General features: G+C 42.4%; 1 protein-coding gene across 1 annotated transcript in view; it reads left to right on the top strand.

Annotated features, from left to right (window-relative positions):
* The first annotated feature begins 4,696 nt into the window (after window positions 1-4,696).
* The window catches only part of LOC118368267 (kinesin-like protein KIF26A), a 99,187-nt gene continuing 85,409 nt past the window's right edge, over window positions 4,697-18,474 (top strand). Inside the window, exons 1-2 of the mRNA XM_035752240.2 lie at window positions 4,697-4,949; window positions 5,222-5,461. Of these exons, the coding sequence (XP_035608133.1) occupies window positions 4,890-4,949; window positions 5,222-5,461 (300 nt within the window). The 5' untranslated portion in view covers window positions 4,697-4,889. The remainder of the gene's footprint in view (window positions 4,950-5,221; window positions 5,462-18,474) is intronic.

Raw genomic sequence — 18,474 nt, 5'->3', positions numbered from 1 at the left:
GATGCGATCCGGAAGTTCATCAGCGGTCGGGGTGACCCGAACCTCCTCCAGGTGGGAACGGAGTTTCGGTCGGACATGGTAAATCATCTTTACTACAGAGAACAGGCCAATTATCGGTCTCCTGGAAATCCAGTGAATCCGTTCAAAAAATAATGAGCTGTGGTTGTTTCCGTGCGTAATAGTGTGTGTTTGAGTGAGTGTCTGTTTGTTGTGGGTAGGCAAGGGACATAACTGGGCCTTAGAAAGGGTCACATATAGAGGTTATTATGGGTATCCTCACAACACTAATAAGCCAACCATCATTTAAGCCACCATGATATCCCTCAGGTTAATCTTGCTTTTAAAGATGTTTTTTTATTTAAATGGCCCAAATCGAAATAAATAAAGGTTGAATAATATAGCCTACCCAATTCCTACATTTTGATTAAACCCATGATCACACAGCATTGTGTATCGAATTGTATTCTGCTCTCGCATAATGATGAAATTAAATATAATTTAAAATCAGACTTGAAAACATTCACACCCCCCAAACTTTCTAAGTGCTTTAAAGAAATGACATTTTCAAAGGGTGCCGGGTACCAATGAGTTCATTATGGCGGTTAAGACCGTCTGCTTATAAACGAAGTCCTCGGTCTGTAAGCGATTTCCTCCTCTTCTTCCGAAGAGGAGAGGCGAAAAGGATCAGAGGACCAATATGCGGCGTGGTAAGTGTCCATGGTTCTTTTAACACGTAAATGTACACATGAACAACTGAATACAAAAAACAAGAAACGTGAAAACCCAAAACTGCCCTATCTGGTGCAAAACAGAGACAGGAACAATCACCCACAAACGCACAGTGAAACCCAGGCTACCTAAGTATGATTCTCAACCAATGACACAACCAATGACACCTGCCTCTGATTGAGAACAATACTAGGCCGAAACATAGAAATCCCAAATCATAGAAAATCAAACAATTACTGCCCACCCAACTCACGCCCTGACCATACTAAATAAATACAAAACAAAGGAAATAAAGGTCAGAACGTGACACGGTCTGTGTACAGCAGATAATATTTGTATTAAAAGAACATCCCTGTTCAGCTTTCAAAGCACACAAAATAGATATTATCTACTTTATTAAAATTGCAACTCAAACAGCTCTGTATTTGAAAATGCTTTGAAAATAAGACATTAATATGTCTTTAAAAGTCCCAATTGTATCTGGAACTGGAAGGCAGCTAAGCCATCTATTAGCCTCGTAATTAATAGCCCAAACTCCACTAAGCCATCTATTAGCCTCGTAATTAATAGCCCAAACTCCACTAAGCCATCTATTAGCCTCGTAATTAATAGCCCAAACTCCGCTAAGCCATCTATTAGCCTCGTAATTAATAGCCCAAACTCCACGAAGCCATCTATTAGCCTCGTAATTAATAGCCCAAACTCTACTAATTAGCCATCTATTAGCCTCTATTATTCTCGTAATTAATAGCCCAAACTCCACTAAGCCATCTATTAGCCTCGTAATTAATAGCCCAAACTCCACTAAGCCATCTATTAGCCTCGTAATTAATAGCCCAAACTCTACTAAGCCATCTATTAGCCTCGTAATTAATAGCCCAAACTCCACTAAGCCATCTATTAGCCTTGTAATTAATAGCCCAAACTCCACTAAGCCATCTATTAGCCTCGTAATTAATAGCCCAAACTCCGCTAAGCCATCTATTAGCCTCGTAATTAATAGCCCAAACTCCACTAAGCCATCTATTAGCCTCGTAATTAATAGCCCAAACTCTACTAAGCCATCTATTAGCCTCGTAATTAATAGCCCAAACTCCACTAAGCCATCTATTAGCCTTGTAATTAACAGCCCAAACTCCACTAAGCCATCTATTAGCCTCGTAATTAATAGCCCAAACTCCACTAAGCCATCTATTAGCCTCGTAATTAATAGCCCAAACTCCACTAAGCCATCTATTAGCCACGTAATTAATAGCCCAAACTCCACTAAGCCATCTATTAGCCTCGTAATTAATAGCCCAAACTCCACTAAGCCATCTATTAGCCTCGTAATTAACAGCCCAAACTCCACTAAGCCATCTATTAGCCTCGTAATTAATAGCCCAAACTCCACTAAGCCATCTATTAGCCTCGTAATTAATAGCCCAAACTCCACTAAGCCATCTATTAGCCTCGTAATTAATAGCCCAAACTCCACTAAGCCATCTATTAGCCACGTAATTAATAGCCCAAACTCCACTAAGCTACACACAGACGTAAACGCAAGAGCTGACTACGTACAGTGCACTGACAAATACAGGGTTTTCTCTACAAAATAGTTTAATAAAAATGTAAAAAACAAGACGATCCAACTAAGTTAAATGGGTCATGGCACAAGTTCCACCAAAGATCTCAAACCGGGTCATTGGGAAGCTATTGGATTCCGCTGTCCTCTAGTGCGTGTTTGCTTTGATAAATACATGTTGGAGCCTCCAGCAAGTCGGCAGGAAGCGCAGCAAGGATGAATTACACAACTGGGTGAGTGAGTGAGCGAGCGAGAGAGCAGGAGAGAGGGGTGCGGGGGACTGCAAAAGGTGATCCTCCTTAGGCGCATGTGATTGCGTTCCGAGACCTGCGAGCTGAAAGACCAGGCGTGAGGAGTTAAAAAACAAATACTCTACCTGTGGATATAAAGGTTTGGATTACGGATGGATTGTATCGGTGTATTGTCTTGCTGGACTGCTGGCCATGCACAGGAGATTTTTGCGCACACGCCGCAATTGTTGGGCATTGAGTGGAGCGGTCATGGAGAGACAGTAAGCTCTCTCCGAGTCATTGTTGGATGTCCGGAATACCTTTTGGATTGAAACCATGCAATTGTTTGGGATCTATGAAAATATATCCTGAAATGGAAACGAATATACAACTATAGATGTCAATTCGGTAACCCACGGCGTAGAATATTACGCACATTTCCCTCATGGCTTTATCAAACTCCTCGGGCTCATCTGGAGCTGACAAGCCCAACCCCAGTCTCATAGATCTGGGTACATTCTTCGTGGACTCCGATATCATATTTGGATTTACCAGTCATCTTCTAAGGAGAAAAGCAAAGGTGAGTGAGTGCACGCTACACTAAATAGCTGAAACATAGGCTGCTCAAACATAAAATGTAGCCTAATCCACTCGCCCAACTACCTTGAAAAATCTAACGTTAATAAGTAAGTAAGTTGATACACAAAGTGACCAGTAAAGCCACAGACCTGGATTTCCAGTACATTTCAGGACCATGAACAGCTCCCCTGAGTGTCAGCTGCGCCTTATCTACGTTGCCAACTTCGTAGCGTGATCACTGACTTGGATTTCTCTTCTTTAAAATAATTTTTAAAAGTTTGAACCAAGTATAGAGTAGCAGGGTGGATGGGGCTTTGTGGTCCCGAACATTCAATGATTTAATAGACAATAAGGCTACTGTAATCTCTGCGCTCATTCGCTGTTGAAGGCGCCGAGCAGTTATAACCAAAAATGAACACTCGTAATCAGTACAAGCGCACGCAAGAGTCAGTAAAGGCCACAATGACAGACTTGATTTCCCTATCACTGTCCAACATTTAATTTGATGATATGATAGAATGATTCATTTCTAAATGCAATGAGAGTCACACAAAACTGAAGTGGGGAAGAAATGGAATAGCCTATCCTGATTCCTGATTCCTGATTCCTGATTCCTGAGACTGTGTAACTATCAATAATATTAGGCTACCTATTTTTTGAATTGTGACTCCGGCTCATTTGTCTATTGTGTCTGTGGTCTGATAACCATGGCCGTAGCTTCAGATAAAAACATAATTTTCTTATCTATGATAAATTATTCAGAGAATTTTGTATTTGCCTTTTGTGGTGAATAGCTTATGTTATGCTGCATGTGTAATTACAAAATAAACGTTTGGCAGTATTAAATTGGCCTCATTCTGTTAACCCCATAAGGACGCCTATAATTTGCAACCAGTTGCACTGCCAAGCGTAAAGCCACTCAACCCAGTCGACGACACAGACAGACAGACAGACAGACAGACAGACAGACAGACAGACAGACAAAAGTCTGCAATTGGGTCATGTGAGGGTAGAAAGGATTCTCACAACGAAGTACGAGGCTTACATCATCCATATCAAATATTTAAAGTGTGTTAATTAAATATTTAACTTGTACCCCTTATTTTGCGAAAACCATCCTGCAATCTTTCCATTTACCAGAGGATGGCGCCAAAGTAGCAAGAACGGGACGCATTGGCTTTAAAGCTAAGTAGGCTCTGTACTGCACCCATTATCTTGTCAGTGAAGCAATGTCTGCAACTGTGTCTGCTCGCGTGACTGACAACAAGAATGGATAAAACCATTGATTACTATAATCTAAAATAAAAATCACTATATTTCAAATAATATTACGAAATTAAGCTATATGAATAACTTAGTCATTTTACTAGGGTAATGCATTGATAATAGAAGCCAATACAATGGCCAATTTCAGCTTTATAAATAGCTAGCCTAATAACATACAAACCTAATACAACTCACACGTTGAATTACCCTGTCTGATCCATGCACCTACAGTTATGATTTTAAGTGATTTACTATTGCGGTGTCCAATCATGCGCCAAAAAGTTTTTCAAAAGTTTCCCCCACCCATTTAAAAGAGTGTGTGCCAAAACTTCTCTCGGATTGTCCCGTCATAGCACGGATCGGGACACAACCATGGTTAGCCTACAATATGTTTACTCGCTGGCAGATTTAGAAGTGACACTTCAATTTACAACTACGACTACTCTTCATTGTACAAATTATTCTTAATAATTGAGTGTATGTGAGAACCACGTCTACTAGGGGTACCCAGACCCGGGAGAATGAACTCATTTTGGGGAAATGCAACTCATGGACTGGACCCTGACAACCGCATGTTTACTGTAAGTGTTATATGCATAAAGCTAAAATGACCAGTTCCGATTTTCAATAGAACTTGTCGCAGCAGCGCAACCCTTTTGTCTTGGCATCCATTTAGCCTGCCTCTTCAAATTGGTAGTGCTCATGTCTACCTACCTATGACATTCATGCAGGTTGTCAGTCAACCAACAACTCCAGACAAGTAGACTTCCACACCTGGGCTTGTGCGTCTCGCCAGCGTATTGTCCTACCTGTGAATTTATTTTAACCGAGTTGCTTTTCTCTAATGGCGAAGGTGGAAGGTTGTCCTAGCGGGGAGTCGCCGTTCCCTGTTGATCTGAGTCCCAGGAAACTACTTCACTTGGCAAAGGACGCGCGGTGCAGCAGCCGGCCACCCCCGGAGGGCGCAGGGTCCGTGACCGTCTCAGAGTCGGAGAGAAGGGATGGAAAAGGAAGCTTTTGCCAACAATGTCAAATGAATGTGACAGAGCTGAAGAGGCAAGCGCTGGCCTTGACAGACCCAAGTTCACTAAAGGTTTGTGAAGCAATTTTTTACTTTAATATGAGTCTCAAGTGCTGATTGCCTTTTAAGTACCAATAATGCAAAATAATAATTTTCATAAACGTTACACCAAGGTTACATAGTTGATCATGTTGTTGGTTGATTTTTGGATAATATTGCAATGGCATGGTAATAACCTCCTTCCCCCACTCACTTGAAATGATTCCAGTGAGGTTGGCTCTTTCATTATGAGGCAGGTAGTAATGGGAGATGTGTTGGTTAACCTCATGCTCTGCTGGTGTAACAGGGACAGGCTGCCTGGGTTCCATACAGCAGGTCACAGAGGGGCACACAGATGGCATGCTAAGAATAATTATTTTTGCCATCCTCCTCCCAGTGTAGCTAGCAGTGAAGGCATACAGTGTGATTCTGACTAAGTCAGGGTCATGACCCTTTCCCCAGCTTTGCTCTGTGGCCCTCATCACTGACGGGCACCTCAAATCAAATCAAACTTTATTTGCCACATGCGCCGAATACAACAAGGGTAGACTTTACAGTAAAATGCTTACTTACAAGCCCTTAAACCAGCAGTGCAGTTCAATAAGAAAATATTTACCAAGTAGACTAAAATAAAAAGTAATAATAAAAAGTAACACAATAAGAATAACGAGGCTATATACAGGCAGCACCGGTACCGACTCAGTGTGCAGGGGTACAGGCTAGTTGCTAATAGGTTTGAGCCCACTGCCCACATGTTTATGCCATAGTCTAGACTCTATTATGATGGGTACACAAAGGCAGGGTGAGACATGGCTGTGAAACTCCTTGTGAGCTCTGTATTCCCAGCATGTAGTAGCTGTGGCTATAACTCCCCATACAAACACACCTTATTATAGAGCTGCGGTTGTCCTCTGGCTGGGTGCAGAGGTAATACATATCAAGTCCTTCTCCTCTGTGAATACTGGAGTCATGAGAAGCTGTAGGGTAATGACACTGATTATAATGTCCCAGTCTTCCTGTGAAGTATTTTATTTCGCTGCTCACAGCCACACGCTGTTTATGGATGTGAAAACTCAGCGTCTGAGACTGAAAGGTCTCTGGAAGTGGCCCATTGTCTTGCTAAACAATGCTTATGTCTTTATTTTGCTGTCGGGGAGAGTAGGGGGGGGAGGAGGGAATAAGCAAGCTGCTAGTGGCGGAGTCTGAGGAGGAAGTCAAGTCCCAGTTGACCTTCGCAATGCATTGAAAGTGTTCCTGTATGGCTCGCCCCACAATTCCCACCGCTGTTAAATTTAGGCCCTTTTTGTTGATGTCACTGCTGCGTAAGTTTGCCCCAGGGTTTGTACTCCTTTGTTGTCGTGTTGGAGGGACTGTCTCATGCTTAGCTTGGATTACAAGCCCTCCAGCCTTCTCTGAACCCCCTCAGCACCTCGTTTCTTATGGGAAAAGGGAGATGAGATAAACGATTGGGGAAAACTTTTGGGAGGAATTTAACTTTATCACTCAAGTGTTCATCTGTATGTGGTCGAGTTCCTCTGTGGGGGTGGTCTAAATCATATCAGATCCGGGTAACCCCCCCCAACAGATGTACACTATCCCACCTGCCAGTCCTTCTCCATGAGAACTGAACCCTCCCCTCTCGGTTACCTGTGTGGTCCTCTCCAGGTGTGGAGTGGTTGAAGGGTGGGATGGGGGCTGCCCCTTCCTTCTCCCATTATGCACATGTTGATGGCTAAATTGGGCCCTAATTCTAAGGTGGTAAACAGCCAAGGCAGGGTGCTCTTATAGTGCTCCCCTCATAGTATCGATTTCTCCATCTTCAGGAGAAAGGGTTCCATTGTCCCATTGGGCCTGTGCTGCCCACCTGGATGGTCTAGCTGGATGTGGTCGTAGATGGATGGCTTTCACAGATTTTCTTTGGTGGAAGAGGGCCATGTGATGTGTGGTGGAAAGATGACTGTTGTGGGATGTTTGAGCTCCTGGCATCAGAGCTACAGAGTTCTGCTGTACCTGTCATAGTGGATGGGGGCCATCTGAGTTTACCCTGGGAAAGTGAGAGTGGGAGCTGTTTATGTGAGGGTTTCCCTCTATCCTCCTGCCGTCCCATTTTTCTGTGATGAGGAAGTCAGCCTGCCTCCCCAAACAACCCCTCCTCCAGTTCCAGAAGACTTATTGTTTGAGTACAGTATCAGTAGCAGCCAGCAGATACATTCAAGGAAGACCATTTGGGTTGAAAGAGTGTACTATGCTGAAGCCTGGGTTTACTGGGAAATGCACAGACAGTGAAATGCCTCAGAGGTGGCTTTCGTGTTATCCTGTTTGTCCTTCAAAGAACCCTCTCAGATCAGTCTAATGTTGTTAGGAACTTGAAGAACTCCTGTTCTTCCTAGTGTCTCTATGCTCTGGGCCACTGACTCAGTGTCAACCTGAAGGAGCTCAGAGTAGCAGCAGCCAGCATACACTACAGCTGGGCTGGGAGGGAGACGGTTGCTGCATTGCTGTGAGGTGTTGTCGAGGGAAACGCAGGGTCAGCATTAGAACAATGAATGTGACACATTATTTTCTTTATGGTCTGCTGCAGCCTGAACAGCCAGTGGCAGCAATTAGTCTTTTTCCACGCTCTCTGCCATTAAGTGCCTGTCTCGTTCACAGAGGAGCAGTTCCTGTGTCCCCCACATCTTTTGTTTTCATATTTATAGCTGGCATGTGCTTTGTCTGACATCACCCATACCACTTCACCTCACTTAATGCTCTACAGTAAAATACAGTGACTTGGACACACATTAACCAGACATTGTTAGACAGCAGCGCATTGAAGCCCTGGTAGAATGGGTTTAGCTTAAAGGACAGATACCGAAGAGGCAGATTAAATGGAGACACAGGTTCTGCAGACTTGATTTTCTCCCTTAATCAAAGGCGTTCACCCGGTTAATGTACAGTATTTGATTAATATAACTAAAAACCAACAAACAATTTGAATAGTAAACATCAGACATTCCGGATGGCTGCAGCAGAAATCACACACTGTATTTCAGGTGGCTGGACATGAAGGCAAGGTGAGGTATAATCGGGGGAAAGATGATCACGTGAAGGCTAACCTCAAGTTCAAAGCACTAATTACCCCTCAACCGTAATCAGAGGATCTGTCAACATTCAACATGCCTATAGAAAGACCAGACCTGTACACCTGGCTCAGATCCACCTGCATTTAATGAACAATACCCCCTTCATCCACTCCTTCCGATGGTTTCTGCCCTGAAAGGGTTAGTCAATATTTTGGCCATGCCGTTTGATGAATTGGGAGGAGGACGTTTTTTTGTTGTCTGCATTGTCAGCTGTCTCATGAAAAGGTGAGGGGGCTGTCAGTGACAACAATGGTCTGTTGGGTTTCTACAGGCCCTAAAGCCTGGCAGTATTGTGACCCACAAGGGCTTTAATTCCTCAGCCATGGCCAGGCAGCAGCTTCTAAAGCCACTGGTCCTATTCTAGACAGGCTGACAGTTACTTGATATGGTGGTTGAAATAAGTATCCTCCCTCCCTATCTCTGACTATCACCCAAACATTGAAAGAAAAGAAAGGGCTCAGTGAAAGAAAAGCAGCCAGGCTATTGTTTGTTAGGTACTGTACACAAGCAGGTATATCGTCACTCTGCTTTCAAAGCATGTATCCTTGAAGCTCCTTGTGAAGCAAAATGTATAGTTCATGAAATGCACTGTACAAAGAAAACATTTCCCTTACAAACTTTCTTTCGTGTTTTCCTTTAGGTGAGTTTGTATTCTCATTGCGTTTGATGTAAGAGCATTGTAAGTTATAATATATATATATTCAATATATTCATAGGTTGGAATGTTTTTTTAGATTCCTGTCACTTACATTGTGCATGTCTTAGTCTTTGTGTGTATGTCTTTGTTCATAGTACAGTCAGAGCCAGTTCCAGGGCCAGTGTGAGATTATGCAGAGTTGTTGTGATGGCTGGAAGAGATAAGTAGATATTGTTTTAGTACTAAACCAAGGGGTACAGGTCAGTGAAACAAGCACCATAACCAACACCCCCACATAGCTACTGTTTTACTAACACCTAGGAATATGAATACAGTGTGGACTTCATCAACTGCAATTAAGTGGACTTCATGATACACAGAATGACTAACAGAGAAAGCCTTGCAGGGGTTTATGGGCTTGAAGACTTGGATTAATCCGAGCAGTTGGAGGTAGAGGTCAGTGGAGAGCTGGCCTTATTGGTGTTTGCAGTCTGACTGAACAGGCCTGCTATTTCCTCACAAGCTGATAATGAATCATTCTATTGATGTGTTAGAGTGGACGATGAACAGGTACTCCTAGTTAGTTGACTATGTATTTAGAGTGTGTGTGTGTGTGTGTGTGTGTGTGTGTGTGTGTGTGTGTGTGTGTGTGTGTGTGTGTGTGTGTGTGTGTGTGTGTGTGTGTGTGTGTGTGTGTGTGTGTGTGTGTGTGTGTGTGTGTGTGTGTGTGTGTGTGTGTGTGTGTGTGTGTGTGTGTGTGTGCGTGTGGCTGTCTGTCTGTCCAGGCAAGGTACACTTTCCTAAATCCCACTATGAGCTTATGTAAGTGTCTGGTAGAGGATATTTCAAGAAAGTTTTTGGTTGCCATGAACAACAACCCATCTGGACCATTTCAGTATGTATGCATCACCACCTTTGTAGCCCTGGGTGACGTTTCAGAGCTTACACAATCACCGTGTTAATTTCTCATCTGCCTATTCAGAGTTGAGTTGACAGGGTAAGTGCCAGGGATCACCAGGCATCCAAATCAAGAGATTTAAGTTTCTGAAGAGGTATCATTAGTGTCCAAACTTTAGGGAACACATTTCTACTGAACTTTGCATAAATTAATGTGTTTATGTATGTGTGGGTACATGTGAGGGAGAGAGAGATAGGGAGAGAGAGAGCGAGAGAGAGAGTGAAAGAGAGATGGAGGGGTCAGACTGAGTGAACCTGTCCACCTGGCTAGCTGCTGTTTCTCAGGCTTGCCTGGGGGGGTTATCTCTACCTTTGTTGATTGACCTCTGACCCGTCTGTCAGCTCACCCAGCCTCTGCTGTGGGATAGGGTGGGATAGGGTTTCAGGTAGCCGGGCTGGGCTGGAACAGGTGTACACTGCCAGGTCCACCGCAGGGGGGTTGTGGACAAGACTGATGAGGACAGGGGAAGGAAGGGGTTGTGGGAGGATTGTGGGAAGTCATAAAACCTAAGGTAGATACAGAGTATGACCACATTGAAGAAAAAAAGTAAGATCATACATTATTTTGTTCACTAGTAATCATATGAGCTATGGATGGGTTGGTTGTAATTGGTTGGGCGGGGATGGGGGTAGAGGTGAAGGGGTGAGGTCCCACCCTACAGAACCTGCTGAGAGAGAGCCTTGCCTGGGGAGAGGAGTGCACTGTGAGGTGGGCTGCCTCCTTCTCTATGTCCTTTCTGGTGAGGCCAGCTAGGCTGTGCTGCTGTGCTTTATGGCATGTGCACAGTATTAAACTTGCAGAGCAATAATCTGATGTCAACCAGCAGAGATAACACAGGCATCAATCACAGCCAAGCCCTGCGGTATCTTCGTGGCTCAGTCAACAGTACAGAGTTGGAGCAGAGGACAATCTCATCACACTCTGCTTCTGCACTCAGTGACTCTTTTGTTCTCCTTTTGATTTGCTATTTTCATTACCTGGTCACCTCATTAATACATCATTCCCGGACTGTGCCATTTGATTGTTTCTTCTGCTGGATGATTGTCTGCACATATGACCACATTTGTGGTGTCTAAGAGACAAGTGTCTGTAAACAGGACAACGTGTGGCTGAGAGAAAGCAATAATGTGTTGGTCCCCCCCCACCTACACCCCGTGCCCCTCCGGATTCTATTCCAGTCTGGCAACAACAAGAGGAAACGGCCGTCCACTTCAGGGCGGGGCCACAGGAAACAGCTTTCGAGGGGGACTTTGGTTGGTTGGCCTGTTTGGCATACCTTGGCTTATACATACAGCATGGAGGCTGATGCTCATCACTGGTCATCAGGGCAGGGTAGAGGAATCTGTTTAGGTACTGGAATAGCTGCCATTCCTCCCCTCTCGGCAGCACTTCTCACTGTGCTGAGATAGTCTACAGCAGACGGACTCTGGACAAGATTAGACAAGCCACAAACACAGACGTGCTCCGCTCAGACCATCTGGCTCTACTGCTGCTGGCTGGCACTGGAGATGATGTTCAACCTGGTGAAGGGGCAGCTTAGTGCTGGGGTTTAGCTTCAGAATGTTCTCCCATTTACCTGGTGAAGGGAAGCTCCAGATAATCATTCAACATGCCTTAAACGATTCAGCTGGAAAGGGTTTTTAGCAAAACTGAAAACAGATCATAACAAACTTTAGGCACAAAATCACACAGTAACTTTTTCACCAGTGTTTTATCTAGAAATACTTCATATAAGGCCTTTCACAATGCATTACTCACAATACTTTTCATGATTCTCTTTCAATTTATTTAAATACATTTTACCATCACATTATCCAACTGCGCTTAATGATTAATTACTTGGCGTTAGGTAAACCTATAGATTTCAAATTGGTTTGTTACCATATATCTTTTCTGTCAATTTTGATGAGTAATGTAAGTGTATTGCCTAATGTGAAAACCGTGTAATCTACTGTAATTTACAGTACTGTAGCATGTTACTTTCATCACTTCTAAAGGGCCGTATCTTGCATTATTTGCTATTGGATTAACTGGTAGTTAAAACAACTAAATTGAAACGAGATCATTATGTTGTGTTTTGGGGATTAAACCAATGTTCTCATTACATTTAACAATAAACATGTATTTTGATCAATAGCTGTGTTGTGAGAGATGTTTACAATCCAAATGAATGCACAATGACAGGTTTTGAATGAAAAACTGACTGCGTTACAAGTGTGACCGGTTTGGAGTTTTGTACTAAGAGTAAAAAAAACTGTAACATGAAGGAGACCAGCAATGACAAACATTCCCCCTGTTGTTGTCTCTTTGAGAAGAGAGAATGTTCAGTTTATGAAGTAGTCCCATTTCGGAATGTGACACAATGTGACACAAATACGACAGTGACACAAATACGACAGGCTGCATGACATCAGCAGCCTGGTGGTCCAAAATAGCATAACTAGTGTATTTTAACACCAATAAACCCATTCCTTTAAAAATTAATTTAGTATATGGCAATCAAGCAAACCAGCCAACTTAAAGCAGCTTTCCTAACAATGTTTTGGTTTGTTTCTAGCTTGTTTAGTTAACTGGCTAGCCAGTTCAAATAATAACCATATCATATAGCTGGCAACGTCTTAACTTTAAGCAATTTGTATTCATTATTACAGGAAAATAAACTCACAACAAGATCATGATTTACAAGTTAATGGCAAGCTAATTACAGAAAACGGCTTGCTGTTGTGAGTGTGACGGATTAAAAGCAACGCATTCTACAGGGGAATTTTAGAACTTGGACACTGTCTCGTTGACCTAACTTTATATCCTGATTTTACTTTGGTTCAGGTCATGCTGTTCTTCACATTACTGTCTTTGGTAAACACACAATCTATCAAATATAATCTAAGTTTATTTGTCACATGCACAGAATACAGAATGTGTAAACAGTACAGTGAATTGGTTAGTTGCAAAGTGGAGTCTTTTGTTTAGACATGTAGCTAGCTAAACAATGAACTCATAACATTACTACCCTGCATGAATCTACAGGCAGCTAAAGCTAACCAACTAGGTTCAGTATTAGCTAGCTAGCTAACATTAGGCTATGAATAGCAATACAGGAAGTACAGTTCCCGCTCAGCCCAGTCAAAACTGTTCGCTGCTCTGGCCCCCCAATGGTGGAACAAACTCCCTCACGACGCCAGGACAGCGGAGTCAATCACCACCTTCCGGAGACACCTGAAACCCCACCTCTTTAAGGAATACCTAGGATAGGATAAAGTAATCCTTCTCACCCCCCCCTTAAAAGATTTAGATGCACTATTGTAAAGTGGCTGTTCCACTCGATGTCATAAGGTGAATGCACCAATTTGTAAGTCGCTCTGGATAAGAGCGTCTGCTAAATGACTTAAATGTAAATGTAAATGTAAATGGCTCTGAGATACGAATAATATTACTACAAAAATCATACACGTAACTTTAGCTAGCGAGCTAGTCAGCCAGCTAAAGTTAGCTAGCTAGCCAATAGTATGCCTTTACTTACAATGAAAATTACTTTCTGACAGAATTAGAAATGTATCATATCTGAAAATGTAGCTAATGAGACACTCTTACCCAAATACATGAATGAATGCTTTTCCCTCTCTTTCACAGATGCCATGGTTGCCCTTAGTTTGAAGATGTAATCCAGAGACAGGTGATCTATATAACAGCCTTTGTGTATTCTCTTTTCGACGCCCTCCGCATAAACAAACGCCTGAATTTCCTCCATCTCCTGAGCGATCATACTTTGCTTCCACAGGGAATTCCACTGATTTCAAAACTTGGTCCTCCAGAAAGTGGAGAGTGGAGAGCGTTAGCAACATTATCACAGTTCGTCCTGATATCTTTATAAAAAGCTGCGTTAGATATGATTACCTACACATACTGAGCAGTTTATGTTATAAACAGAAGCATACTACATGGCAGATCAATCCGAACTCATCTCTCGGCATATCCAGCCCATTCATTATCTCAGCCTAACATGGCTAGCGGGAATGTCCCTGTCTTTTCTGTGGCTAAGCCAACTTGGCTGGTAATTTAAATTTTTTATTCATAATTACAGATGGCATGCAAGTTTGTTATTGATGCACATAAAAGTTCATATGTTCCAGAATTTTTTTGATAATGTTTTGTTGTTGTTTACGTTCAAATGCCTCTTCTGTGAAGTAGTGATGCTCGACATATGCCTAGTCTCCTGAAATGAGTCACAAATCAGCATGACTAGCTCATGAGGAAGAAGTATGGGTGTGTGCTCCTGACAGCCAGTGTGTTTGTGTTTGTGTGTGGACATAGATTGTCGTGTGCTGTCAGGCTGCCCTGATGCATCATAATGAACTGAGATGTACCATAGCCTGGCTGTCAGGAGCACATCTCTGGAATTGATTCAGAGTATCGGAGAAAACATAATTGTTCAGATAAATTTCCAGTGTGATTATCAGAGAAGTGGGCTGAGTTTGAAGTATTCTTCCCCTGGCTCCATAAAGCGCAATAAATTGGTAGAAGACAAATCACCAGCCTTAGAGCAATGTGCAGAAAGAGAACGCCAGCGCTGTGTATCCTTGCCAAGATGGATCTGCATTCGGCAAACTCTAAGTCCAGCCTCTCGGGGCGTGGCAGGTGAGCCTCCCCTCCTCCGAACAAACAGATTGGATCACTATGGGCATTGTGGCTAATCTAGACTTGACATTGTCGTGTTTGCTTTCCCCCCTCAGTCTCAACTGGACATCTGTTTATGGAAAGCTGCTTTGTCTCTGGCTCACCTGCCAATACAAGACAGCCCTGTTTGACAGTGTTTACCAATTGTGAGTGCACGTGACTGTGTGTGTGTGCCTGTGTGTGTGTGATGGGGGTTGAGCAGCAGTGTTAGTTTGTCTCCAACTGCCTCTTTGGTATACGCTGGCATATGCTGTATTGTTGGGAGTTTACCCTGATATACGGTGCTCCGTAAATATCTACTCTGTGTGAAAATGCCAGTCAAAGTTCATGTTACTGCTCATTTCATGGTTGAGCATCCCGCTCTTTAAGCAGAGATGAGTGTGGATGTGTGTGTACAAGTGTCACGCTCGTTGAAATGGACCAAGTGGACCAAGATGCAGCTTGGTATGCGTGGTATGTTTCCATCCTTTTATTTAGAAGAGAAACTTAAAGCACAAAAACAATAAAGCGAATAAATGAAACGTGCCGCTACATGCAGTGCAGAAATCAACTACACACAAACATAGTCAAGATCCCACAAAACACAATGGGAAAATGGCTACCTAAATATGATCCCCAATCAGAGACAACGATAAACAGCTGCCTCTGATTGGGAACCAAATCAGGCCACCATAGAAATACAATTCCCCTAGATAACCCACCATAAATCACACACCGACCCAACCAACATAAAGAATAAACAGCTCTCTATGGTCAGGGTGTGACAACAAGAAAGAAAAAGATAGCTAGAGAGAGAGAGAGAGAGAGAGAGAGAGAGAGAGAGAGAGAGAGAGAGAGAGAGAGAGAGAGAGAGACATTGGATGAAGTTGTGCTGAGAATACTCTTAAATCTCACTACAAGAGCAACAAGGACAATCCTAATTGTTTAGTTGTCAATACTTCTCATTGAAATACAGTCTCTAGGCCATTTGGCTGGTTGAACATAGAAAACCAACTACTATCAGTCTATGCTTGTATTTGTATTATTATCAAACCTTTATTTAACCAGGAAGGGCTCATTGAGATTTAAAATCTATTTTTCAAGAGCATCCTAGCCAAGATAGGCAGCACCAAGTCATTACAAAAATTACAGACAAACCTCATGAAAAACTACAAGTAATCTAGTAAAAGCCATAGAATTCACAAGAGTATAATAAAATCAAAAACAGCTAATTAAAAACAGAATCAGTCTCAAGATCATTCATCAGTGATTTTAAAAATACCAATCGGGACAAGTTCTTCCAGTTTAAAAGTATTTTGTAAAGCGTTCCAAGACGATGGCGCAGAGTACATAAAAGCCCTTTTACCAAATTCAGTTGGGACATTTGGAACAGTTAGCAGGATAAAGTCCAGCGAACGAAGACAGTACCCACCACATTTCTGAACAATAAAAATGCCCAAATAAAAAGGTAGTAAACCCAAAATGGCTTAGTAAATAAAAGTATACCAGTGACTGAGCCTACGAGTGACGAGAGAAGGCCAGCCAACCCTGGTATACAAAGTGCAGTGGTGCGTAAGAGTTTTGCAGTTTAAAATAAATCTCAAAGTGCCATGGTAAAGGGTGTCAATTGGTCTCAAACACTGAGCGGAAGCATTCATATATAAAATATCCCCATAGTCTAGTAAAGGCATAAATGTAGCTGATACTAGCCTCCTGGCTTCAAAAGAAAAACAGGCCTTATTCCTAAAATAAAATCCCAATTTCTGCTTCAATTGTTTTTGTAAGTTGTTGAATATGCAATTTAAAAGTGAGGCCGTCATCAATTAAAGTTCCAAGATATTTACAGTGCCTTGCGAAAGTATTCGGCCCCCTTGAACTTTGCGACATTTTGCCACATTTCAGGCTTCAAACATAAAGATATACAACTGTATTTTTTTTATGAAGATTCAACAACAAGTGGGACACAATCATGAAGTGGAACAACATTTATTGGATATTTCAAACTGTTTTAACAAATCAAAAACTGAAAAATTGGGCGTGCAAAATTATTCAGTCCCTTTACTTTCAGTGCAGCAAACTCTCTCCAGAAGTTCAGTGAGGATCTCTGAATGATCCAATGTTGATCAGTCGTATATTGCACAAGTCTGGCCTTTATGGAAGAGTGGCAAGAAGAAAGCCATTTCTTAAAGATATCCATAAAAAGTGTTGTGTAAAGTTTGCCACAAGCCACCTGGGAGACACACCAAACATGTGGAAGAAGGTGCTCTGGTCAGATGAAACCAAAATTGAACTTTTTGGCAACAATGCAAAACGTTATGTTTGGCGTAAAAGCAACACAGCTCATCACCCTGAACACACCATCCCCACTGTCAAACATGGTGGTGGCAGCATCATGGTTTGGGCCTGCTTTTCTTCAGCAGGGACAGGGAAGATGGTTAAAATTGATGGGAAGATGGATGGAGCCAAATACAGGACCATTCTGGAAGAAAACCTGATGGAGTCTGCAAAAGACCTGAGACTGGGACAGAGATTTGTCTTCCAACAAGACAATGATCCAAAACATAAAGCAAAATCTACAATGGAATGGTTCAAAAATAAACATATCCAGGTTTTAGAATGGCCAAGTCAAAGTCCAGACCTGGATCCAATCGAGAATCTGTGGAAAGAACTGAAAACTGCTGTTCACAAATGCTCTCCATCCAACCTCAGCTGCCAGATTTAAAAAGCAGGGATCCTAAAGATCAGGACCTGCAGGCTTTCTCTGATCTAAGGATTTCATGGCTTTATGTACCATCTGCACTGAGAATGGCAAAAAGCTAAAAGTTTGACCAGCTATCACTGGTTCATCCACACAGGGTTGTACAGAGGCAGAGGACACTGAATCAAACACCATTACTGTTACCAGACATAGACTTAATAGCCTTCCAAAACATTCTAGGGTCATTTAGGTTATCAGTGGTAACAGACATAAAATATTCAGCCTTCATGGAAGGTAACTGCCTAAAAATAAGCCAATCAGCATCAGAACATGATTTCCTAGCTTTAGCCCAGGCTAGATTACGGTCGTGAATAATACAAGACAGCTCAGAAGAAAACCATGGATTATCCCGCCCTTTAACCCTGAACCTGCGGAATGGGGCATGTTTGTTTACTATTTGGGAAAAACCATCATGAAACCATCATGGAAACCATAGTCAATAGTGACACATTTCTTGGCAATGCCCCTATACAGGTGCTATGTCCTTGGTTACTATGTGACTGTAAATGCAGACTTTGGGAAGGTGATAGGCCAGTTCCATACGACTCTGCCTGCTAGACCTATGTGTGTGTCCGAATGTGTGTATATGTCAAATCAAATCAAATTGTATTTGTCACATGCGCCGAATACAGCAGGTGTAGACCTTACAGTGAAATGCTTACATACAATCCCTTAACTAACAATGCACTTTTAAGAAAATAAGAGTTAAGAAAATATTTTCTAAATAAATGAAAGTTTAAAAAAGAATACCAAATAAGCAACACATGAGGCTATATACAGGGGGTACCAGTATCGAGTGTATGTGTGTAGTGGTGGAAAGAGTACCCAACTGTCATACTTGAGTAAAGGTAAAGATACCTTAATAGAAAATGACTCAAGTAAAAGTGAAAGCCACCCAGTAAAATACTACTTGAG

This window comes from Oncorhynchus keta, chromosome 35 (genome assembly GCF_023373465.1).
Source record: "Oncorhynchus keta strain PuntledgeMale-10-30-2019 chromosome 35, Oket_V2, whole genome shotgun sequence".
In the NCBI taxonomy this organism is placed as follows: domain Eukaryota; kingdom Metazoa; phylum Chordata; class Actinopteri; order Salmoniformes; family Salmonidae; genus Oncorhynchus; species Oncorhynchus keta.
Note: the sequence above shows the minus strand (reverse complement) of the source record. Positions and strands in the feature narration are given on the sequence as shown.